Here is a 27,492-nt window from a genome sequence, read left to right on the forward strand (position 1 = left end):
ATATTTTCCTCTTGCGCGCTCTCTCTCTCTCTCTCTCTCTGGCTGCAGTCACGCTCAGCTGCACAGAAAGTTCAAATTTACAGCCACTGCACAGACAAAAGCACAGCAGCCGCTGTCGTCGTCGTCGTCGTCGCAGTCGACGTGCTGCTCAACTTGGGTAACTTTGGCGAGCTTTAACCTAGTTTAAGGTCATTTCCAAGTCAAAGATAATCAACAACTCGCCTGGGGCGGCAGGCGGATGGCCATTTGAATGTATGTGTGTGTGTGCATGTGTGTGTGTGGATATGTGTGTGATAGAAGAGTTTTTTTTCCATTTGTTTTTTTCTGCTGCAATTTGAGCATTTCTGTTTTGACACTTGCGTCCAGGGAAAAAACGACCAATAACTGACGTAGTGGGTATGAGTGGGAGAGCATGAATTGCCATGATAAGCCATTTGGCATTTGTCAAGGACTATTCGTCAGTTGGCTTCAAATTTGAGCAGCTGTTTTACAGCAGCTTCTGATGCTGCTGCTGTACATACATATATCTTATCTAACTGTTGTTTACACGCATTTCGTTTGCTCAACGCATTTTTTGACAGTGTCCAAAATTAAGGTCACAATAATCTTGACATTGCGCGAGAGAATAAACGATGACGCTGACGTCGGCGACGACGACGACGACGACCACATCGTTTGGTGCCGCCAGCAGTCAGATCTCCCGCCACGTACCCTCAGCGCCCACTTCTTGCTTATGCATTGCCCAGCTCATCGCCGAACCCCCGTCTCTGTGCCTGCCCTCTCTTTCTCACTCGCATTCGCCTGCTTATCAGTCGCGTTGTGCGCATCGTCAACAAATTTGTTTTGTTTTTGTTGGTTTTCTTGTGCTGCCAGCGTCGCCGTCAACGTTGATGATAATGAAATTGAAATTTCATTGCTAATTGCGTTTAATATTTATAATTGACCCAAATAATTTGCGATTGGCTGGCAAAAACAACAAAGCATAAATGAAAAAGCAGAAACAAAAGCGCGACAAACTACCGCATAGAAAGCTACTAAAGAGGGTCAGCTGTTGGGCAAGGCAACACAATTTTATATTATATTTTATATTTGATTTTTTGAATTGTGCTGGCTTACAATTAGTCACCGTTATCTGCAGCTCCTATAGCCACGATATTGGATTACATTACAAACGGCTAATATTCAAATATCTTGTTTCAATACTCAAAGACAACCAGCAACAACGGCAATTGCAACAAGTAAGAGTAAGTGTGCTCTAGCCGAAAGTGTATGACTGGAAGATACCTTAAGCCCAGCGCGGAGCCGATGTCTCAATTATTCTATACTTCTTGCATACATACATGCACACTCACACACACAAGCACGAGTTTCGCTAGCTCTCACGTCTGTCGTCCGGTTTTTCATATCAATGCAGAGATCTGAATCAACTAGCCAGATCGATTCATCTGTACATGCAACTGCTGCATAGACTTGAACAGAATCAATATACCCTGTATTTTCATTCTCACTGGGTATTGAAACCTGCAAATCGAACATACTAAACGTGCTAAATATATGTGCACAATAATACACGAGCGCAGTGCACAATAGCTGCACACACACAAACACTCACACATACGAACATAACAGAGTTCAGGCTCCTCTTTACTTCTTTCGTCCTCACTCCGTTCTCGTTTGCTGCTGCATCTGTTTCTATTGAAATACCCTTCCATTAACGTAGCGGTCATGTATTGTGCACCGACAACTTTAAAGTCATACAGCTCTCAAATTTACATATATCTAAAGTGTGCAGCGATAAGATAATTTTTATGACTTTGTTTTGATTTTGATTGTTATTATTTATATTATATATTTCCGTTGCTGCTACGGATACATAGATATAACATTGTCCAAGTCAGGGTATTAAGCAGTCGCTGCGCCATATTAGCAACGGTTGTTTTGTTTGTCTTTGCCTCGCCTTGGCTCGCCTCACTCGCTCGTATTCTTCGCGCAGCGAAAAACTGTTTGCTCTTCGCCCTGTGTCGATGCTCGCCCCGTTCGCCCCGTTCGCCCCGTTCGCGACAAAAGTAGGTGAAAGGTCTTCAACCTTTTTGCATGAAAACAAAATTGTGCAGGGCATGGCAAAAGGGGCGGGCATACATTTACATATACATTTATATATATTTGTGGGTATATATTTATGTATGTGTGCCTATGTGTATTGCAGTTCTCGCTTAAAGTTGATATTTGTGTTCTTGTTGTAATGCAAAAAAAAAAGAAAAAGAAAAATTCAAATGCAATGCGCAAAGGCGAGCAAAGTGCATGGCCACGTGGAATGTGCGGCCAAAGAGCGTCAAGCGCATAGCACTGCTAGAGGGGGCGCAGACTGACTGACTAACCGACTGAGCGAGCCAACTGTAAATGCGACTGCAATCATTTGCTATATTTAGCAAGGGGAGCGCAAAAGCACTCATACACATGCACGCATACTGCCTGGACTTGGACCTATCCCAATAGCACAGCACAGGCGGCAGGTCGCGTTGGCAGCGACGTCGCGCTTTTTCCTTTGTTATTTTCGTTTTGTTTCTTTTTTTGCTACCTGCGAGAGAGGGCATTGAAAGCTTTCTGCAAGAGGGAAGATGAGCAGCAGCTGCTGGTGCTGCTGCTGTCGAAAGCTTTTTTTGGCAAATGCACTGCAACCAACAACAATGACACGCAGACGTCCCTCACCGCGACCCTCAAAAGCTTTTTATAGTGGAGACAGCGTCGCAGACATAGACATTGATTTTCAGCTAGCTCCCTCAATTACCTGGGCCGCAGCGAGCGTAATCAGCCTGTTCCAGGGTATATAGGGTATATGACCTGGCGTGCATTGTCGAATATATATATTTCCAGTGTCGGCCCGTAGTCAGGTCTCGGTAACTGACTTTCCATTTGGTCTCTAGGTCGTCTCTAACCCGTCTACCTGCCTTACTCACCTGTAGCACCATATCATTTTTAGTCGCAATTAAAATTAACTCTCGCTTTTCTTTTCGCGCCTTTCTTGCAGCCATTTCCAATTCCATCTGCGCGGAGCAGGACTCGCAGCTGTAGACGTTGCCACAGTAGTCGCTGCCTCGCTTACTGTTAACTCGGTAAGTAACGAGTATCTTACAGTTATCGATGATCTAATAAGAGTCGTGCAGAGATCCCTAAATTGATGTTAACGTGTAAATCCTTCGATAAATTGGAAAGATATATGAGGAAAAACTATTTAAATAAATGTTTTACATACCTTTTATATGTTATTGACGGCAATAGACCGATTTATGTGTTATCGATACCAATGCAGAAATCTTATAAGTATATCGATCGATTGTTGGTATGTAACTTTTATTGGAATTTATTTAGTAATCGATGCTTAATAATTAAAAAACAATAAAAGGCTGTCACACTTATCGATTTATTTAGTTTCGATATGCTTATAGTGGTATATCGATATTTAGCTTATAAATAATTTCAATGTGCATAGAGTCAGACTCACAGAACGCTAACACACACACGCACACACACACACATATACACATTAATACATATATCCAATAATAAATACCCTTTCAATAACAACAACAACATGAAAAGCAACTGCAACTGCGAAAACAAGAAAATCAAAAGGCGAATTAGAAGCGCAGCAAAAATGCAAAAAAAAGAGTAAAGCACATACAAAGCAGACGGCTGTGTGTGTGTGTGCATGTATTCATATAAGAAGAAGAGAAACTGTGCCAATGCCCTGACAACGGCACAAGGTGATGATGCAAACGGCAGCGGCAGCGGCAGCGGCAGCGGCGCACGAAATGACGCCAATTGCAATGAGATGGGTGGCAGATGTAAAAGGCATAGATGGCTGCGCGATCGGGAGGTGTGGGAGAGAGCAAACAGAGAGAGAGAGGAAAGAGGAGCTTGTCAGGGGCTGACAGAGCAGTGAGAGCGACAATTGGAGAGGTGGACAAGCGCAAATGGGAGTGAAAAGTGAAGAGAGAGAGAGGTGGAATACGAGGACAACAGTTAATAAGTAGCAGAGTTGAGCTAATGCCTTCTCGACTAGCTGCTGCCCTGTTAGCAGCTGTGATGGCTCATAAACCCACACACATATATATACATAAATAAATATTTATAAAAATAAATATGTATATATAAATATATTTTTACTTATGATAGGTTGCATTCATTGAGTGTTATAATCAATATGGGTAGGTTAGGGTAGGGTATTCAATATTCGAGTAAAATGATTACATTTTGTCTTGTTTGTATTGATTACAACTATATGAAATAATATGTTGCCCATATTTCAAATATATGTTTTCTGCTGAACTAATATGCCCGGTTTCTGTTTCTATGAAAAACTAAAAACAATTTGATGATGACGACAAGTCGTGCAACGTTGTTGCTGTTGTTCCTGCTGTTTGACTATACAACATAACAAGCTACAGACACACTCACACATACACACACATGCACACAGACACACACTTGACATAGGTGGCTTATAGGCAGACAACGCACCCGCTGCACCGCCAATCTGTCCACCCAGCCACTTACCTTTTAATGGAGTCAACGTTGCAAGCGCTTGTTACGGCTGCAATAGGAAGGCCGGGGTGCATTTGTCGAGGCCATTGGCGGTTGCTACCCGTCGAGTGGGGGCAGGCGCAAACAAGGAAGTGAGTCGTTTTTTTTTTCTTTTTTTTTTTTTAAATGAGAATGAATAGCATTGGGGGAGACTGAGGGGTAGAGAGTGGCAGGCCAAGAGGCAGATGTTTGAGTGTCCATTTGGTCATTTTTCAAGTGTTTGAACAGTGCAGTAGCTGCCAAGCGAATCATCCCCAACATGTGGCCCCAACATGTCAGCCCCATTCCCCACTATTTCGCGAGCAACTTCACCCACTTTCAGCTTCTCATCAACTTTTGCTCTTATGCAATGGAAAGTGCCGAAGCAAATCAAAGCAAAATGCAACAGCAGCAACGAGTAAAAAAGTAATAAGAAGTGCATAAAACTAGCAACAAGAACACAAAGAGCAGACAAACCTAGGCATAAATCTGAAAGTATTGGCTTCTAAGAAAATTTTATGGTTGTGAAAAAAGTCGAAGTAAATCAAATTTGATTCACAAAGCAATTTTGTTTACTTATAAAACAAGTGAAAGTCCCTACGATTACGATTACCCAGGAAATTAATAACAATATTGATATATATCGATTGATTGAATTTGAATAATAATAATATAAGACTATTTATTATTCAAATTATTAAACATTATATGTATAATTTATAATTTTGTAATACAGGGTAATTCATAGTCGGTCTAGCTAACTCCGTGTCTGTGTGTGTGTGCTTGTGTGTGTGTGTCACGATTGCATTCGATTCGCTTGGCGGCTGTTTCAAGCGCCGATTGCCAACTGCCAACAGCCGCCATTGACTCGTTGACCGAGCGACTCACTGAGCAAACTATGCACGCACACACACACTTAAACACACTTACACACACTTACACTTACACGCACACAAAGCCATATCTGTAGTGCTGTGCGGCGTGCAATTGTGCGCCACCTTTTGAATTGAAAATAGTTTTTAGCAAAATCGAAAGTTCAATAAACTTTCACGTAATCGACAAATTGTGAGCAACATGAATGTTGCTGTTGTCGCTGTTGTTGCTTTTGTTGCTGTTGTTGAGGATGCAGTTGGCTGTGCAAATTGTTGTTGTCGCAGTTGTTTGGCCGCATTCAATGTTGAATATGCATGGATGTGCATTAAATGCATATATGCGCGGCCAAGGGGGCGTATGCGTAATGTGATTTGCACATTGCGTATACGCAGCGGCTGACGGTCAAACAATAACATTTTGCAGCGCCAAGCCGCAAATTAATATGCAAATACAAACAGACAGAGAAACACAACAAACACACACACATTCATCTAAATAGGTGTATAACAGTGTAGCATTGAGAAATTATTGCATTGCCAATTCCGTTGCATTAAGCGGGCCCAGCGAGTAGCGCGTGCTCACTCGCACTCAGGTCCACCAGTTGCTACCCTTCTGGCGCAAAGAAAGTACACGAGCGAACAAAAAAAATACAGTCAGCCACACGGAAAGAGTGAAAATAAATGAAATTACATAAAAGTAACAACGAACCCACAAAAGCAAAAGCAACAATCACATGAATGCCAATCAGGCAATACGACCAAAGCAAAAACAACAACAACAACAACAACAACGGCAAATAAAGTAAGTAAGCAAACTGTAACAGTAGCTCAGCTCAGTTAGAAGCAGGGAGAGAGAGGAAGAGAGAGATAAAGAGAGAGAGTTATTTGCTGAGAGCTGCACTCGCTCTTGATCGTCATCGTCATCGTCATCATGTGATGAACTTTTGTCTCTCTGAATTGTTCCTGTATATATGTTCTGCTCTCTCTTTCGCATTCTCTCATGTGCTTTAGTTGCCTGCTGCTTTCACAACTATTCCCGTTCGGCCCAACTCTATCAAAACTTCACACCGTTGCGCTGTGCTTGTCTCCACTCTGCACTCTCCACCACTCTCCACTTCACTACACTTCACAGTGCGTGCTTCGCTCTCGTCTGCTTCTTTCCACTCATTCGACGCTTTGCCCGAAATTGGGTCAGCCATTGAACCCGTTGCGACGACGACGACGACGTTGTCGGAATTGGCGTTGTCGTCGGCGTCGCCGTCGCCGTTGGCTTTGCGTTAGCGTCAACGGCAGCGTCGCTGCCACTGTCTTCGGGCAGGCAGCACGTGTTCTTTCAGTTCTGAAGATTACTTGATAGCAGCGACGTCAGCTGCGGCGTCTACAGCGGCAGCAACAGCGAAAACGGCAGCGGCAGAGGCGGGGGCTGCGGCTTAAAACAGCGATCATCATTCGTTTAGCTGCTGTTGCTTTTGCTCTTGCTTTGGCCAAAAGACATAAAAACAAAACTTAAGGTTATGGTCACTCGCAGTTACCTGACTTGACCCGCCGCCACTGCCACTGCCCCTCTTACCATGCCACGCCCCGCCACGCTACGCAACGCAACGCATAAAAAGAAGAAAAAAAACAAAATAAAGCGAAGAGGAGAAAGAAAATATAACCGAAACAAAATTTCACTTTCACATCAATTACGACGCCAGCTCCATGTTGAAGTACTGTACTTGAAAAAAGCTTCAGCGACATGTGTGTGTGTGTGTCTGTGTGTGTTTGAGCTTCAAATGGCTGTCAAGTCGCGGCCATCAAAATTGTTTGACGCAGATCGACAGCTAAACAGCTGACACCCCAACCTCACGCCGCGCACCCTCGCTGCCGCCGGCCCATCGTTGCTGCGCTTCTCTCTTTAGTCGCTTTCTTTTTGGACTCTATTTGAATGATGGCTCCTTGCGCACGATTCGCACAAAATGGACATTTTAATTGCTGCCTGCCAGACCCCAACACCAGCTCCACCCCCACCTCCAACTTCAACCTCAACTCCACCTCGCGCCCAACACACGCTCTATCCCCTCGCCGCGCCCTTCGCATCAAGCCTATGTCAATGAACGCTTAATGAACAAATTTACGCCCTTTTCGCAGCCGTCTTTTGTTTTGTTGCTTGTCAACGCAAGCGATGCCCAAAAAAATACAGCAAAAAAAAAAAAAACTGGAAGTTCAAGTGACCGTAAAGCAGCGCAACGACAGCGAAAGAGAGAGCGAGTGAGAGCGGCAGTGCACGAGAGAGAGAGAGAGAGGGGCCAGGTCAGCATGGCAGAGAGCGAGCTACAGTGGCTGTGCCAGTCGACCCCCAGTCACAGTCACAGTCACTGTCGCAGTCACAGTCTGACACTTGACAACTTGTCTCTTGTACCTTAAACCTATAAGCAAATGTACCAAAGTCGAATAGGTACACATATAATGTATATTAAGTGGAAAAGGTACAGCACTGTACTGTGGGGTACATGGGGTACATAGGGGACATATCCATCTATAATTTTTGCATACAAATACATGAAACTGTCGCTTAAATCAATAAATATAGAAAATGTGAAATCTCTTGTGCCTTAAAACTACAAGAAAATGTACCAAAGTCGAATTGTTAGCCAAGAAAATGAAGTCTACTTAAGATCTTTTAAGAATATTGAAATTTCTGAACACAAATTCATTTGTAGTATGCCTAAGCAAAAGGTACAATGGTGTACCATTGGTTACTTTGCAGGGTATGCGCTATGATAGTATTGCTTAATCGAGAAAAGAGTTTTTTTTTTAACTTTTCAAACTAGAGAAAAATGTTGAACTATGCTGGAAAAAGGTACAATGCGGTGCCATTGCGCACAGATGTCTGGCTGTACCTAATGAGAAAGTGTTAAGCACTTTGATTTTATTTATTTTGCAACTATTGCTAATGAAACTGATCGATAAATATGCGAGACGAATCGATAAAAAGTTATTCAGGCTCTTGTGAGTGCCTTCCCCCTACAGGGTATTTCCCAGCTGCAACCCCCTGCCCTCCCCTGGTTGGCTAACAATTCACGTTCAATAGTTTTTCAGTTTATTACTTGGCTCAATATTTCTCACTTTTTCTTTGCAACGTCGCAGGGCGCTTCTTTTCGTGGGGCTTGCGCATTGATGAAACCTGGCGAGGCGGCACTTCAAAGTTTCAGCGTCCAGCTACTTAGTTAGATTGTTAACTGTCTTTCGCATTTGTTAACTTTGTAGTTATTGTTATTATTATTATTACTTTTGTTGCTACTGCTCTGCTGAGGGTAGCGACCCAGCGGCTTTGGCGTCAGTGTGGAAACCGGTTACAGTTACAGACAGTTTGAAAAAAAAACGGTTGTTTTTTTTCTCTCTTTTTTTTGGGGGTCAACACTGGCTCTGTGTGTGTGTGTCTCAGCTGCAGCTATTTTATTTATGTTTTGCCTGCAGTCCGTCCCTCTGACTTCAATTGCTCTCTGTCACTCCCTTCTCTCACTCTCCTTCTCTCTTTCCCTCCCACACACTTTAAATATGACTTGTCACACCTTTCCTCTGCCCCTTGACTCTCCCGCTCACGCGGCTCTCCCCTTTCTCTCAGCAGTTTCCATCGCATCGCGCTTGATTCTGTTTGCCCTTTATTTTGGTTGTCTTTTTCGTGCGTGTTGTTGTTGTTGTTGTTGTTGTTGTTGTCTATAATATTATATACATATTTCGGTCTCTCTTTTCTTATGGCTTTTTGTTATTTTTTCATCAGAAAATAAACTTGAACTTGCCCGTTCACTTTTACTCCATATCTTTCCCTTTTGCTCCGACTCCCATTCTCTCTCTCTCTCTCTCTCTCTCTTTCTCTGTCTCTGTCTCTCGCTCACTCTGCCGCTGGCTGTCGCTTACCCATCTGTTTGTTTTTGTTTCTCTTGAACGCTTTGGTCTTGCCCCTTTGGGAAGTTGTCTCTGCCGCGAGCAGGCAGTGGGGCAGAGAGCGCTGGGCGGGGGAGCAGATTACATCGCATCGTTGGTCGTTGATCATGAAAACTTTTAATTCAAGTTTAGTGAAATTTATGGAATGAGACTCAAAGAGCTAACAGCAGCATGCAGGACAGAGAGGGAGAGAGCGTGTGACCGAAAGGGACAGAGCACGGCGGGGGCAAGTCAAGTTCAAAGTGCAAATTGAACGCGCTGCAAGAAGTTACGAGTTCCAAAACAATTTTCATTGAAATACGAAACCAGAAAACTAGAGAGAAGAAAAATACCCCAAAAGATCTAATGTCTTCATGGGACTCTAGAGACAGAGGCAGAGATAAAGAGAGAGAGAGAGACACAGGTGAAAGGGCGGGATAGAGGGAGAGAGAAAGAGATACAGAGAGAGAGAGAGAGTGAGTGAGAGAGAGACAGAGAGAGAGTGAGAGAGAGATAGAGAGAGAGAGAGAAAGAGCGAGAGAGAGAGAGAGAAAGATAGAGATACACAGAGAGAAAGACAAAGAGAGAGACAGAGAAAGAGATAGAGAGAGAGACAAAGAGACAGATAGAGAGAGAGAAAGAGAGTTGAGAAATAGAGAGAGAAAGAGATACAGAGAGAGAGAGAGATAGAGAGAGAAAGGTACAGTGAGAGAGTAGGTAGAGAGCGAAGAGTGTGAGAGAGGAGACAGAGAGAAAGCGAGAAGTGAGACAAATAGAAAGTAAGTGAGACATAGAGACAGAGAGAGAGAGAGAGAGAGAAAGAGATGGCAAGCGAAAGAGTTTTATACTCCATAAAAGCGTCGCTTTCTCATCTACGATTCTTTCTAAAAATATGTGAGAAAAACAAATTTTAAAGGGTATCTCTCAGTCGTTCACGTGGCTCACTGACAGACTAAATGAGGAACTGATTGAGTGATGCATTGAATGGCTGATTGCCAGATTGCTTGACTAAATAACTGAGTGATTGAGGGCATGATTCAGTGATTGATCAATTGCCTTAGGCACCAACTGATTGATTGATTGAATGATTGAATGATTGAATGATTGACGACTACAGACTGATTCCTCTACGCATTGGCTGATTGATTGAGCGATTTGACAGAGGAATTTCACAGTTCGTCTAACTGAGTCGATTGATTGATTGATTGCTTTGAGTGACTGAATGATTGACCTACTGCTTGTTCAACTTTCTTTTGCTATTTGAGCTGACCGATTGATCGACTCATCAACTGATCAACGGCTGTATGACGGAATTAAATACAGATTGATTGATTGACTGATCGACTGACCAACTGCTACAGTGATGTATGTGGTTGAGTAGAGGTGCTCGACGGCTCGACGGCTCGGTGATTGCATTTGCCTCTGCTCAATATTCTAGCTGAAACGCCCACGACAGCCGCCAAATGCGGCAGGCGAAAGTTTACTGGGACTATGACCGCTTAGAATGTCTACACACACACACACACACACACACACAGACACACACAGACACATGCGGAACAGACTCTGGAACTTGAAGCGGAATTTTTTTGTTGCTCTGTTGCGTTGTTGTTGTTTTTTTAGTTTGTTCTGTGTGTGTGTGTGCAGCAGACCAACGGGCAGGGGGAGGGGCTGGGCTGCAATGCTGGGGGGCCACATAGAAGTGTCTGCTGGCAGTGGCAATGTGTGTGTGTGTGAGCGCTTATCTCCGAGTCGTTGCCTTGAATGTAGGGCAGTAGTTGGCACTCAAGAGTTGTTGTTGTTGTTGTTGTTGTTGCAGCAGAGAGCGCTGCATGTGCAGCTCATGTCCCAGTCCACATATAGATGCACTTATATGCACACACACACACAGGCACGTTTTGGTTGCTGCCACAGCTTGTGGCAATGTCATTGACTCTTTCGCCTGCCTGCCACACGAATTCGGCATGGAAATTGTTGCAGTCGTTGCTCGGACGCTGATTAAATGTTTGCCACGATGCAAAGGTCGAGGATTTGTGAGCGTTGCCTGCGCACATGAATCGATAACGCAAACAGTTATCGATAACGATCGATAAAGCCAAGCTGCGTGGCAAGTCAATGGAAGTAAATTTCGAATGGTTTATCCTTGAAGTACAGTTACTTTGTCCCATGAGATCACCCCCCCCCCCCCCCTTGCCGCCACCTACTCGCTCAGGCTGTCTTTCTTAGTGGAACAGTTATAAATACTCTGTGAAATGAACAGAACATAAATAACGGGAAAAACGAAGATGAAACAGCGCCAGGCGGATGACTCCATCAATGGCAGGCAGCCACCTAGTATGTGTGTGTGTGTGTGTGTGTGTGTGAGTAGCATACAATAAAACATTGCTGTCTCTGTAAATAAGGCATAAAAATTGGGTTAAAAGTTTATAGAGCAATGCAGTGATTTCAAAGCAAGCTGCATGTGTGTGTGTGTGTGTGTGTGTGTGTGTGTGTGTGTTTCTTTCTCTCTCTCCCTCTCCCACTCCTCCTCCTTGTGTCGCCTTCTTTGTCTTTGTCTGTGCTGATATCAGCTGCCTCAAGTGGTTTTTTACATGGTCGAAGGCTGCGCCAGTTTCGAAGGCGTTGCGGCAACAATGCCGATGAAATGTCGACGCTCCACGTGCGTCCACGTGCCATATCTGCCACATGCCACATGCCACATAATGTGGTATTAGCCAGTGGGCGTGGGTGGGGGCGCGCGCACGGGTGCACGAGCTGCCAAAATCAAATGCCAGACACAAAATAAAATGCAACCCAGTTAACGGTGCAATAAATAAGAAGCAGCTGAGCGCAAACAAAGTGGAAGACGTGCAACCAGAAGTGGCAGAAGAAGCAAATATATGTATGAATGCGGCTGCTTCCTCTCTGCCCAGTCCTCGAAATGCCTGCGATTAGGCGCGCTGCAGATGCTTTATCATCGGGTGGTAGCCAGGTGGCGGGTGGGTGGCGGGTGGTTCTTTATGGTTTGTCTGTAGGGTTAGGTTGGCCCACACGCATCAATAGAAAACGCAAGTAGGGAAATGGCTGAAAGAAAAGCAAATGGGCGGGCGCACAGCACAAGGGAAATGCACACACAAGAGCCAAAGCCAAAGCCAAACAGAAAAAGGAAAAAACAGCAGCAGCAGCAACAAAAACAACAACAACAAAAGAAGAAAGAAAGAAACAACATCAACAGCAACAACAAACGAGCGAATGAACGAAACGAAGGAGCGAGCGAGCGAGCGAGCGAGCAGACAAATGAACGAATGAACGAGCGAGCGAGCGAGCGAGTGAGCGAACCAAACTGAGGAAAATAATAATAACGTGCAAATGAAAAGCTAAGCGAACGTCATGGCAGCGCGCGAGAGGGAAGGGGCTAGCGGGCAAGAGCGCGGCATCGTCGTCGCACTGGGTCAAAGACCTGTAGGAGGTCGTTTCAGCCGTTGCAGTGGCAATAGGCAACGTACAATACCACGGCGATGGCGACGACGGCGGCAGATAGCAAAGACACACACAAACACACACACACACTCAAAGAGAGAGAGACATAAAACAACATAAAATACAAAAGCACACACGCACACAAATGCAGTAGCACTGGCAGCGGCGTGCGCTATTGAATAACATAAGCTAACGACGACGACGTCAGTTGCGCTGCATGTGCAGCCGAGAGAGAGGGAGAGCACAGAGAGCGAGTCTAGCAGACAGCAAAGAGAGAGCGCACATAAGCGAGAGAGCGTTTAGAAAAGCTTCGCTGCGCTGATGACGTTGGCGTTGGCTGCGACTGCGACAGCAGCAGCAGCTGCTGCTGCGGTTGCTGCTCCAACGACCCAGCGACCGAGCGAACGAAAATGAAATCGAAAACAAGAGTGAAATGCAATGCTCCATATTGGTATATTCTAGTGTGTCTGCATGTGTGCGTGTGAATGAGTGAGAGAGAGAGAGCTGCACTGCGAAGGAGTTGTAAAGCAATTATGACTATATTAATGACAATGTTAGGCCATATGTTCCACATTCCACATTCCACATATGTATGCTCATGTACATTTCGCCATTTTCTTTTGTTGCAGACATGTCAGGCAGAGGAACAGCATATAACACGCAATCGTTTGGCAGGATCACAATACAAAACAGGTGAGCTGATCGCAACGAAGTTGCCAGATCTGGCTTATGCAATCCGCTTATGCAATATCTGGCTACACTTTGCAAAAACAACACCCACAGCCAGCCTGTTTCTATGTATTTGCATTTGCATTTGCATTTGCATTCGCATATTTCTATGTGTGTGTGTGTTGGTGTGTTGGTGTGTGTTTATGCTTCAATGTTGTCCAAGTGCTCCTCAAGGTGTCTGGCCGCCCCTTCAAATGGCAGGCACTCCACTCCACAGTCCACACTCAACACACACTCTTTCAATCTACAAGTGGACGGTGCTTAAAAGTCTGTTGTGAAAGTGAATCCACTCGTCTTCGTGAATTCTGTTTAGCAATTTAACTGTTTCTATCGCTGTAGAACAGCTTACGACTTACAGTTGACAGATTCTGATGCTAATAATTATATTAAGTCTTGATGCGATGCTAAATCCACTTGCAATCCACAACATCCACAACTAAAGACATTTTCTGAATCTCCTCTGAAATCTATGCCGTTTCCTAGCTCTTCTTAATTATTATTATTACTTTTTACCATATGATAGATGTAACCCCATATATCATAGCTTCGGCCTAAGTTCAACTAACCCATATATCGATCGGTGATCAGCTGAACCCTAACCTTAAAGCTAACGGTTTCCAATTGCCTTTGGCTTGTGCATGATCCCACTGCCTTCCCCCGTTCCCTGCCGCCCATCCGCCAACCACTTATATTCAATTTTTTTTTGTGTGCCACAAGCTGCAAAAGTTTTCCGCTTTTCACGTTCAACGACGACGATCGTCGAGTTGTCGCTGCCTTTGTTGTTGTTTTCCTTGTTGGCTTCATTTGCGCAACATTTGCCAGTTGCACGCGGGCCAGGGGTAGCTTGAGCGGTGCATGGGGCATGCTGCATAACCAGTGTGGCCGGGGTGTCGGTGTCGGCCATCATACGATTTGCAATTTTTCATTGCATTGCATTGCATTGGAGGTTACGTAAGCTAAAGTTAATGCCACATAATCATGGCTGAAGTTGCAATGGGAAATGGGGAAATGTTGCAGCGTGGCAGCAGCGCCAGCCATGACACGCCATCTTGTTGCAACTTGCGACGGCTGCAACTGCAACAGTTTTTCCTGCCACTTTCTCTCCGTCGATGAAGTAATCGACTGCCCCAGCGCCCATGCCACCCCCGGCCCCTGCCTCCCATGGCTAGCTGAAACACGCAACGGGCCAAGTTGATCGTCGCTGACTTCATTTTTATTTTTATTTTTCACTCCGCTTGCTTTTCGCAGGGAAAACCAGTTTTTCGTTTTTCGTTTTTCGTTTTTCTATTTCTTTTTTGCAACTTTTGCCTAACGATCGCAACGTTTCGATTTTGCCGTCTCAACTTGCCACAAGTTGTGTCAGTTACGTCGACTCCACTCAGAGAGGCGCGGGGCATGCACACGAGGCGCGGCCAAGCCGCAGGAGGCGACTGCAGCTGCCGCCGTCGCAGCCCTAGACCTACGTTCAACCCGGGCTCGTCCCAACCCGAAACACTCGAGACAATGGCGTGAAAGTAAGGAAATATATATACGATATATATGATATATACGATATATATGATATATACGATATATAGATATATATATACGATATGTATACGATATATATATATATATATATATAGGAGTCTGATAAGCTAATCAGCCTTGATACGACTCCTGATTGATTGATGGATTGATAGCTTGACTGATTGCCTAAAGTTCCTGGAAGATCTATGCTTTATGCCATTAATATATATATTATTAATCGACTATCTTACTCACACGGTTAGTTAGTCAGTCGGCAAACAAATTTGATAGGCTTATTGACTGATTGACTCACTGATTGATGGACTGACCAAGCTGAATGTGTTGACTGTTCACTCATCATTTGACTGAATAATTGCCTGTTAGTTCGATTATATAGCTGCATGACAGCTTTGATTGATTGATTGACAGCTTAATTGACTGATTGATTGACTGATTGACTGCTTGATTGATTATCTGCCTTGATTGACTTGCTGCTTGATTGACTGCTTGATTGATTGCATAGTCAACTGGCCGTATAATTGATTGATTGATAGATTGACTGATTGACTGAGTGACTGCTTGATTGATTATCATTCTGAGTGGCTGCATACTTGATTCATTGATTGAATGGCTGTATAATTGATTGATTGACTGATGGATTGACCGCTTGCCTTGGCTGATTGACTGACTGCTTGATTGATTGTCTGTTACCGGCTGTATATAAATCATTCATTGATTGAATGATTGATTGATGCACTGACTGACCGCATTGTTTATCTGTTCATATTGACTGGCATTTACTTGATTCTCTGCCTTGATTGACCGACTGACTGATTGACTATTTGACTGCTTGATTGATTATCTAGCCAAGAAGCTGTATAATTGATTGATTGACTGACCGACTTGAGTGTCTTACTGTCAGCATAATTGACTGATTGATTGATTGCTTGCCTGCCTTGATTGACCGACTGACTGATTGACTATTTGACTGCTTGATTGATTATCTAGCCAACAAGCTGCATAATTGATTGATTGACTGACCGACTTGAGTGTCTTACTGTCAGCATAATTGACTGATTGATTGATTGCTTGCCTGCCTTGATTGACCGACTGACTGATTGACTATTTGACTGCTTGATTGATTATCTAGCGAACAAGCTGCATAATTGATTGATTGACTGACCGACTTGAGTGTCTTACTGTCAGCATAATTGACTGATTGATTGATTGCTTGTCTGCCTTGAGTGACCGACTGACTGATTGACTGACTCCTAACATTTGCCTCCATCTGTTCTCTGTTACCTACCAGCTTAATAGGCACCTCATCAGTGACATCTGCTTTTCTCTTAATTAAATATAAATTGAATTTGAGTCTAAAATTCTGGGCTCAGGGCTCGCCTCGAATACAAATGTTGAGACTCTATGTATGCCGCTCAAAAGTCTCTCAAAAGAATTCTTTAGCGAAGGCTCAGCACTGCGAGAGTCTTTGGCAGTGGCTGCAGCTGCAGCTGGAGTGCGTGGCAGGAAGTTAGGGTATGTGGCAAGTCGAGCAGTTTAGCTTGCTTCACTTCGGCTGCGGCGCCCTTTTGGCTTTTCGTTGCGCTTCTCTTTACATTTCTTTAGCTTTTTTTGGGCTGCCACCCGCACTGACAGCGTGCAACATTCAACATGCAACAAGCAACGTGCAAGTTTAATGCATTTGTCTGTCTCGCTTTCGCATTGCATCTTTTTGGCCTGCTGCACTTCCTGCTTGCAGTTGCCGTTGCAATTGATCGCCAGCAAGCAGCAATGGAGCAAGCTGCCCCCTGGCTGCGTGCCCCCGTCTGTGGCAGCGGCAACATTGCCTGCTAACACCATTTTCCTTTTGCTGCTGTTGTCATCGTTGTTGTTGTTGTTGTTGTTGCTGCTGCTTGTTACGTGAAAAACGAAAGTAAAACTTGCAACGGCAACGTTGCACTGTTGCTGTTGCTGTTGTACATGTTGCAGTTGGCATTGTTAGTTAGCTTGCCATTTTTCTCATTTTCATTACGCCGTCTGATCGAATCAGTGAATGGGCAAAAATAAAAGCAAAACGGGATTTTCCAGCCACACGAAATGCAGCTCGAGAAAAACTGGAATGTGGCACACTATGGAGGTAAAGATCGACGTTGTCATCGTTGTTGTTGGCTTGTGTTGCTGCCCACCGCTTGGCTGTTATGTCACACAAGGAAGCGAAATGACGACGGCCAACAGCAACAGCAACAGCAGCAGCAGCAGCAGCAGCAATAGAAGCGGGCAACAGCAACATTAACATTGCTGCAATCATTTGGACTTGGATGTGGCAGAGGCTGTTGTTGCTGTTGCTGTTGCTGTTGCCCGCTTCTAACGTGGGCTCAAACTGGCTGCAGTTGCCGTCGCCGCCTGGGACAAGTTTTTCCTTTCAACAACTGCAAGAAAAACAGCAAAAATTGAAGCCTGAGCAGCGGCAACAGTTGCTGCTGCGGCTGCTTTTTCACTTTTCATTGTACGTTTTTCTAGGTTTCCTGCTGCTTTCAGCGTTACTGGGTAAATGTTACATAAGTGCAGGCACATATATATATATATATTATATATAAATATTATATATATATGCATTTATTATATTTTATTATTTGTTTTTATGCTTTCGTTTGCTCTCTGCCAGTCTCAAAGTCATTGAACTTTGTCGTCGAATCGAGATCAGAATTTGTGAGGCGCATCAATAGATCGCAGCAACACACACACACACACACAGACACACACACAGACACACATGCCTATAGCTGCGTGTGTGGCCCTGGCCCTGCTCAGCTGTGGCCTACGAACTGCGAATTTAACTGCAAAACTCTTTGAATGTTGTTTGCTGCTGATGCTTGCCTCGCTTCTTGCCTGTTTCCTGCACTCTGTCTCGCTCTGTCTCGCTCTATCTCACTCTGTCTCGCTCTGTCTCACTCTGTCTCAGTCTGTCTCGCTCTGTCTCACTCTATCTCACTCTGTCTCGCTCTGTCTCACTCTGTCTCACTCTGTCTCGCTCTATCTCACTCTGTCTCGCTCTGTCTCACTCTGTCTCAGTCTGTCTCGCTCTGTCTCACTCTATCTCGCTCTGTCTCACTCTGCCTCGCTCTATCTCACTCTGTCTCGCTCTGTCTCACTGTCTCCCTCTGTCTCACTCTGTCTCAGTCTGTCTCGCTCTGTCTCACTCTGTCTCACTCTGTCTCAGTCTGTCTCACTCTGTCTCACTCTGCCTCACTCTGTCTCACGCTCTCTTTCTGTCATTCTCTCTCTGAGACTCTCTGCCTTTTGTTCAGGCTTTAATCTTCTTCTTGTTCTCTCTTTCTCTCTCTTTCTCTCTCTCTCCCTATTTCTCTAGCTCTTCTACTTTCTATCGTTTGTTCCTTTATCTCTGTCTATTTATGTCTCTCTCCCTCTCTCTTGCTTTTTCTTGCCCTATCTTTCTATTTATACATCTTTTTCTTTCTCTCTATCCTTCTCTTGCTGTCTCTGTCTTTGCTACTCCTTCTCTCTCTCTCATTGGTTTTCACTTTCTGTTAAATTTTTTTAATTTTCTCTTTCTTTATCGCCCCTTCTTCCTGTCTCTTTTCCTTTCTCTTGCTCACACATTCTCCGTATTAATTTCTCTCTCTCTCTCTCTCTCTCTTTTTTCCTTTCTGTTACTGTCTCTTTCTCTGTCTCTTTCTCTCCCACTCTTTCATTCCCTCTTCCATTATTTCCTTTTCCCTCGCCTTCCACCGCTCTTGCTCTATTTCTTCCTCTCTCTTTCTCACTCTCTGCCATGCATGTCTTCTCTTTCTTATCCTTTTGTTCCCTTTCCCCGTTATCCTCACACTCCCCTTATCGCTTCTCATTCTTCTCTTTGCCCTCTCTCGCTCCCTTCTCCATCTCGCTCTGCGCTTGCCCTTCGCATTCTGCTGTCGGCTCAACTTGTTGTTGGCTGCTCTAATGCTTCGCCCGGCCCAGCTGCCACGCCCCAAAGCCAGTTTTCTCGCTTTGCATTTAATGGGCAAAAAGCAATTAAAATGTCAAAAGCGTGCACAAAAGGAGAAAGTGAAAAAAGTGCAAATTTTGTGCGGCGCAAAGGTTTTATTTCTATTTGTGTTTCTATTCGTATTTGTAGCTTATTTTATTTTATTTATTTTCAGTTTATTTGATTTATTTTTGTGTAATTTTTTGTGGATTTGCACTTTAACAATTACAAAATTGTTTCTGTCTTTTTAAATGCGAGGCACGGCTCAGCGTAGAGGGGAAGGGTGAGGGCAGGGGCGGGGGCGGAGCGGGCAATAGGAGAGTGACCAGTGGCGAGTGGAGCTTGGCTGTGCCTGTGGCTGTGGCTGTTGCGGGGGCGCGCTCGATCGTTGCCTTTGAACTTGCCAGTTAAGCGGGGCGTATGCGTAATATGCGCTGCAAACGCTGCCAACTGTCAAAGCCAAACGCACAGCAGCAGCAACAGCCACAGCAACAACAATGGCATAAGTAATAGTAATTGTAATAGCAACAATAATCATAATAAACAATTGAACAACTTTCACTTGGCGCTTGAATTCAACGCACGACGCAATTCAAACGACAATCATCAAGCGCTCAGTGTGTGTGTGTGTGTGTGTGTGAGTCTATGTAGGTGTGCATGTGTGTGTGTGTGGGTGTCTGAGTCTTGCACGCCCCTGCACATTGACAGAGCTCGTTACAGGGGCAAAAATAAAAATGAAATAAAATCAAAAAAAAAAAAACAAAATTGCGAAAATAAAAGAAAAATTAAATAAAATGCGCAAAAATAAATAAATTTGTGAAATGAGCAATTCAAATGCCAAACACATCAATAGAGTGAGTGAGCGAGGGGATGAGCGGGGCAGCATGAGTGAGCGAGACAGTTAGACACAGTTAGACGTCTGGACTTGGTTAAATCTCGACTTATTAAACACAGCAAAGTCGATGAATTCATGTAGAACACATTTAAATGATCGACTGCTGCATACCCTGTCTAATAAAACGAAGCTCAGCTGAGCGAACAAAGTGAATCATTCAGTCAGACTTCGCTCAGCCAATGGCTATGGAATGGAATCGAGAGCAAAGCTTCAGTTATATAGATACATATATATGTATGTTATATCATTCTCATCAAATCGAGCCATGCATTGGAAGCCATTGAATCGCCTGGCATTGGCTACATCACAGCATTTGCCATGCAATGAATGCATAAATCATGAATCATTTCTAAATGTTACGAAGCAAGTCGAATCATCTGGCTAAGCTTAAGCTAAATGTGTGCATGATTTGAATCATATCAAAGCATATAAGACCATTGAAATTATTTGATTTGAAAGCAATATTTATATGAGTCAAAAATTAATAAATTAAATGAATCATTTTTATTTCTTAAAAAATGATTCAAATTGTAACTAAAGAATTGAGTGCATTCTAATCAAAAATTGAATCATTTCAATTAATTGAATATATTACAAAGTCTTTCGAATCATTTGATTCGTTTGTGAATCATAATAAAATATTTCAAATTAAGATATTCATTTATCTCAGTTGAGTGAATGGTGTGAATCATATGATCCAATATTCACATGATTCATAGCTGAATCATTTCTATTGTTTGATTCTTTAAAATGTTTCAAGTTAAGATAAACCAAATGAACAGCTGAGTGAGTGATTCGAATCATATGAGTCGAAATTAACATGATTCATAACTTTATTTATTTATTTAAATTGATTCCTTAAAAATGATTCAAATTAAAAAAGACTCATTTGAGTGAATGACTTGAGTCACATGAGTCAATATTCACATGATTCATAACTAAGTCCTGAAAATTGTTTGATTCTTATAAAATGATTCAAATTAAAAAAGACTTAATGAATGATTCGAATCATATGAATCACTTCGAAGCATATAAAATAGTTCTAATCAATGTTCGCCTGATTCATAAATGAATGGTTCAACTGAATCGTGTGAAAACTGACTCTGACTCAGTGAATGCACAGAGTGCGTTCTCATTATGAATTGATTCATTCAAATGATTCGAATCATTTGAATTATTTGACTTGCTTCATTCAGAATGTTCGAACGGGTTCGAAACATGACTTGGACAGCGCTCAGAGCCCGCCTGTTGAGCTGTCAATGTGGCACGGTTACCTGCGACAACGTGCCACGCTCAGTTGCTGCCACTGCCACACTTAGTTGCGCTGCTCATTTCGTCAATGCCATTTTGGTGGCACAGTTTTATGGGCTCTGCATAGACATAACAATTCGTCGCCAACTGCTCCTGCTCCTGCTGCTGCTGCTGCTGCTGCTGCTGGGTTTGGTTGCATGCAACGCCACGTATCAATGTCCTTGGACTCGACGTCGCACTGTGCAGCGGTACATTGAACTTTGCATGCACGTTGCCTTGGAAATGCCTGCACACACACACACACACGCGCGCCAGCTCCTGCGCAGTACGTGCCACGGGCAACGTGCGGCTACGTGCGGCAGGTCAGTGCGGGCAAAAAGCTTTTGCAGCTGCTGCTCCTGACCTACCGCCAGCATTTAAGCTGTGTCCTCGTCCTGCAGCGCTGCAAAGATAACCACCCTAACACAACCCCCCCTCGGCCAGCGCACCCTCCCGCTACCCCTGCCCCTTGCCCTCTGTGTGTGTGTGTGTGTGTTTGCTTTGCCCAAGTGCAAGTTCAATCTATGAATTTGAAGGGATTCTGTGCTTGGCCCCGAACCCGCAGCTCCCATCCACGCATCGTTCCCTCTCACTTTCTCGCTCTCTCTCTCTCTCTCTCTCTCTCTCTCTCTGCCGTTGGCTGTCCTTGCCAAAATGCAAAGTTCAGCAACAAACAACAAGCGTATGCCGCTCTCCCCCGCCCTCTCTCTCTGCCTCATGTGTTTGCATTGATTTCGTGGAATCGCAATTTGTGTCTCAACAATTTTATTTCTATTTTCATTTTTCTCTATTTTTGTTTGGCTTGCTTCTTATCGATCTGTAAACAGACATATTTGGTATCGCATTTAACCATATGATAGCCTGGCCATGTATCGTATGAAGCCTCCATTTGTCGGCTTCGCGAAACTTGCATGAATATGTTGCACACAATTATTTATACGCATTCTGCGAATCTAAACGCTGTTTCGATTGTTTACCAAACGCACTTGAGCACGCTGCGGGAGAGAGGGGGACCGAGAGAGGCAGACAGCTGCATCAAATTTGTCTTTAAGAAAATTTAGTTTAGGCTAAAAGAGTTCAAATTCAAGTGAATCTACTTTGGCTTGCCCTTGAATCCGTTGCAAATGGGGCGGGCCATAATGAGGCAGAATGCGTGGCAGACTATATGAAAGTATATATACTCTTGATCAAAATGAAGAGCTGAGTCGATATATTCGCCCGTTCGACTGAACTCGTTAGCCAGAAAAGCCTTAAGCTTGACATGTTCTTCACATCAGACACAGCACGAGCATATCACTTTTTTTCTTGCGATAACTCAGTTCATTTCCTAATCGATACTAATCGATAATCGATCATCGATCATCGACAATCGATAATCGATCATCGATATTCGATCATCGATAGTCGACAATCGATAATCGATAAATTATAATCGATAATCGATCATCAATAATCGATAATCCATGATCGATAATCGATCATCGATAATTGATCATCGATAATCGATCATCGATAATTGATCATCGATCATCAATAATCGATAATCCATAATCGATCATCGATAATCGATAATCCATAATCGATCATCGATAATCGATCATCAATAATCGATAATCGATCACCAATAATTGATAATCGATAAATGATAATCGACAATCAATAATCGATAATTGATCATCGATAATCGCTAATTGATCATCGATCATCGATCATAGATAATCGATAATCGATAAGCGATCATCAATAATCGATAATCGATAATCGATATTCACTTATCGATCGATATGTGTGTGTGCAAGTATTGTTTGTCATGTCTGCAACAAGAGATTCCACAGCAGCTCTGCACAGGGTTCCGGGTATCAGCTAGTCGGGCACTCTTACTGGTTTAGCTATCAAGCACGACAAACTCCTTCAACTAGAGCTCGCATGGGGCAGCTAACAGACGTAACGCCTGCAAAGCTTCCTCGCGAAGGTGAAAAGTCAAAATGCGAGTCATAAATTTGGAATGAAGAGAGACTCAGCTGGCTCAGCTCATTGAGCTGTTTGTCAGTCGAATTGATATCGCTTTCGCATAACATTCTTTACATATAAATATCAGTTTCCCACTGACAGACTGACAACAACCACAACAACAACAACAACAACAACGGCAGCAACAGCAACTGGCAAACAACTCGTTGTAAAGTTCTCTGCGTCTGCGTCTGGGTCTGGGTCTGGGTCTTTAGAACGTCCGGTGTCTGCGGCTGCTGCGATTCGATGTTAAGTTCAATGTTGAAATTAGCATAAAATACCGTTAATTGCATTAGCATTAGCATTAGTATGTCGCAACCCCCCGCAGTTCCCGCCAGTGCCCCTCTGCGCTGCCCTCTAGCCGCTGCTGCCTCTCTGACGCTCTCGGCTCGATCGTCGATGGTTTTTGTAGCCTCTCCCACGATCGCCGACATTCAGTTTTATTTCACTTTTTATAACGCGCATTCTTGGCGCATATGTCACAGCAGCAGCAGCAGCAGCAGCAGCCGCAGCAGTCGCGCTGTTCATAGCAGTTATCCTTGAGCGTTGCGCATACGCTTCGTTAGCCCGCTCTCTGGCTAGATCGAACTATTGCCAATTGCTACTATTTGACGATCATCGTATAATTGTTCATGATCGTAAATTAGCGACGATTGTCGCAGCGGCAGCAGCAGTGGTTGTCTATACCCTGTAAACGCTTGGCATTGAATGTGTTAAGGCTATGCTCAGCAGACGTTCAGGAATTAATAGTCACATTTTTGCCCAAGATCAGTTTGTCATGCTGCTCTATATACACTCTACACTGAAGCACTCAACTCTGACTCTGCTGCTCAGCTCACTTCTGCCTACTCTAGTCTAGATCAGCCTCTTTAGCTATTGGCATTGTCTTCTGCTAGGGTAACTGAGCAGTCGCTGACGCACATTTGCTGCTGTCTAACTGTTTTTTACTGCTGTTTACAGTTGGCTTTTATAGCTAGATATATTATATATATATAATGTGTATAGTTGTGAGCGCATGGAAGATCCTATAGCAGTTCCGGAAGCTATGCGCTGAGGCAATACTAAGGCATACTAAAGAGCTATATAGACTTGGTAGATCGAAAAAAAAAAAATATTTATATATATATATAATATATATATAATAACTGGTAACTGTTTGATTGAACCCGCTTTGAGCTGCTGTTTGCAATCAATGCTCAGAAATAATATTTACAGTTATTGTCATTATTATCATTGTACAAAATCTATGTGAAAACAGAGCTCACATTCGTTAGCGCCATTAAAATACATATATAATATCGATCTCAGCCAGTTGGCGCTGCTCATGTTCCATAACAATCGGCGCTTGTCTCAAATTTCATTGCAGCTAACATAACATAACTAGAGATGGCCCGATATACGATATATATCGATTTGGATATGGATATAAATACAGTTACAGATATGTGAACAGATTGATGCACATGCCTATATGTGCATATATGGATATATAAACAGATATATAAGATATATGATATTATGCATCAATATCTATTTGTAGAGCCACTCAAAGTAAGCCCCAGCTTCTTTCATAACTGCTCAATCGTTGCCTAGATTCTTGGCTTTTATAAGATATATATAAATATATATAAATATATATAAATATATATAAATATATATATAATAGTAAATTATATATCGAAGTTGCTCGAGTTGCTTCTGGCACAGAGATCGTGATATATAGCCAACATATAGTTGTCTGACTAACTGACAAGATGAGGATCTATAGGCAAGCAGCTCAAACCGAGCCTACTTTGGACTTTTGGCAAATGTTTTGGGTAAAAACTGGAACAGATCTGATATGAGTCTCTCCCTCTCCCTCTCCCTCTCCTTCTCACGTCCCTCTCTACGTATTATTTCCATTATCGTGTGAACTATTTATTTTTTTGTTCTTTTTGTTTTTATGTGGGCCAATTTTGACACTTGATAAATAACTATGAAAGTGTTAGGTGCGCTATATATATATATATGCTCTATATATAACATATATATATATATATAAATTAAATAGTCGAAATATGGAGCGCAGAGCACAACAAAGGATCTCTATATGGATCGCTTAGGTGTTGTGTTTGTTTGCAGCGAGCGAGGCAAACAAAGTCAAAGACAGAGAGCGATAGAGATAGCTATAGTTCGAGGGAGCGAGAGAGAGAGAGAGGGCAGCATATGCGTAAAATACTTTGACCTAGATTTCAAATGGCTTCTTATACTTTTTATTTATTTACTTATGTTTTTTTCTTCTGGTATCTCTCGAAAAGAAATAATATGTATTTAATTTTTGGGCTGCCCTACGCGGGGCATATGCACACGCTGAGCACGTTGGACGCCGTCTGCGCAGTGGGCGTGGCGGCGGGTAGGGCGTGCGGCGAACGCGGCGGCCGGATGCGTAATCTCGCGGCCTGTTGCTGTTGTTGCTGTTGTGCCGGGTGCGTGGAATATGAACAAATACACGAGCGAGCGAGGGAGCGAGAGAGCGAGGGAGGCAGGCAGCGAGCGAGTCGAGCAGTGCGAGTGGGACGGGGCGAAAGGCAAACATTTGTTAATAACAAAATTCGGTTTAAACATTTTTTTTCTCTTCGCATTTTACTATTGCTGTTGTTTTAGAAGCCGAAGAAAGCCAAAGAAGAAAGCAGCAGACGGCGCGAATGTGCTCGACTAGTAGATACCCTAGCCGTACACTCGGCCAGCAATTCCAAGTGAATTACTGAAGTCACAAAAAAAAAACAGCGACTCGACTAGCAGATAGCTGAATGTGGAGCAGAAGTGACAGACTTTGTCATACCCTGTACACACTGCAGAGTGGCCAGCCTCGACAAGCACATACCCTGTAACTAGAGCTTGGCAAACGCCTGCGATCTGGCAGGCCCAGCAAACGCGCCACTGTCGCATTTCCAGGGTATTTCCCTGAACTCGATGACTGCCGATAAGATAAAATACTAAAAGAAAAGCAAACATACGAAACAAGAAATAGAATAACAAAAACAAAAAAACCAAAAAAAATAAATCTAAAAAAATCAAAAAAAAAAAAAAAGGAAAAAATTCTTTTCCTCTATTTCGAAACGTTGACGATGACGACGACCTACTTGTTGAACGTGTGGGCGTGGAGCAGGGCGAGGAGCAGCAGTGCGCGGTGGGGCTGAGCGGGCGCTTGATCGGGCAGCCGGGACTGGGGAACTGGGGAACTGGGGAACTGGGGGTGGCCATGCGTTCGGTTGGGGTATCGAAAGAGTCGCGCTGTTTGTTGTTGTTGCTTTTCTACATTGCTCGAAAATGATTGTAAACAAAAATAAACCTTCAACTTGATATGCGTCCAGGGATATGCTGAAGGTGCCTCACACACACACACACACACACGCAGATAACACAATCTGTTAATTGGGGAGAGTGGGGAGCAGGGTGTGGGGCTGCTTGTGATGTTATGAGCGCGGCGTAAATTTGCTTCCTCTCAACTTTTAGATTTACCTTTCGTTAATTAGTGCTGCCCATAGCTAGCACCTCCCCCTCCCCCCGCCCCCCCCCTTCTTGCTGTGTGTGTGTATATAGGTCACTAGCAAACATAAATAGCGCCCTAGACATGTGGCACACTGCACAAAATGCAGTTGACTTGACGCTCTTGAGTTTCTCTTGTGTTGAGAATCGCATAGAGCGGCACCTTTTGTACATCAACTAGCAGAAAGTCATAAGCTGACTAACCAACCCTCAAGTAGAACACTTTTTGTACATCTGGCATGTCCCTGCTACAAGCTTAGACTAGTTTATTTCTCTCAGTGTAGACGCGAGCAGCTTCTACATAGTTTTTTGTGAGGTGTTTTTTGCTTCGCTGTCAGATAAGTCGCTGTATTCAAGAGGCGCACACCTTTCAGGCCACCTACACACACACGCACACACACACGCACACGCACACACACACACACACACACACACACACACGCACACACACACACATTGACAATTTCAAGTTCTTGGCCCAGCGCCCGTCGCCTGTCAATGCAGCTGATGGAGACGAAGATGATGCTCGCTGCTTGGCCAGGGCCAGTGGGTGGGGAATGGGGGAATCGATCTCTGCAGATCAAGATGTTGTTGTTGTTGTTGTTGTTGTCGCTGTTGCGTTGCTGTCGCTGTCATTTAGTGTGCCGACTGTCGACTGTCAAAATTGACCTAAAAATGAAAAAACGTCGAATTCGAATTCGAATTCGAATTGGAATTCGAATTTGAAAAAGCGCAACAGCCGCAACAAC

General features: G+C 43.7%; 1 protein-coding gene across 1 annotated transcript in view; it reads left to right on the top strand.

The window, feature by feature from the left end:
* Window positions 1-16,889, top strand: part of LOC111604054 — a 36,703-nt gene extending 19,814 nt beyond the window's left edge. The window contains exons 3-5 of the mRNA XM_030224121.1: window positions 3,029-3,113; window positions 13,430-13,493; window positions 16,795-16,889. Coding sequence (XP_030079981.1) covers window positions 3,029-3,113; window positions 13,430-13,493; window positions 16,795-16,889 — 244 coding nt within the window. The remainder of the gene's footprint in view (window positions 1-3,028; window positions 3,114-13,429; window positions 13,494-16,794) is intronic.
* Window positions 16,890-27,492: the final 10,603 nt, after the last annotated feature.

Source organism: Drosophila hydei, unplaced genomic scaffold, assembly GCF_003285905.1.
Source record: "Drosophila hydei strain 15085-1641.00,03,60 unplaced genomic scaffold, DhydRS2 tig00000361-arrow-arrow-pilon, whole genome shotgun sequence".
Taxonomy (NCBI): Eukaryota; Metazoa; Arthropoda; class Insecta; order Diptera; family Drosophilidae; genus Drosophila; species Drosophila hydei.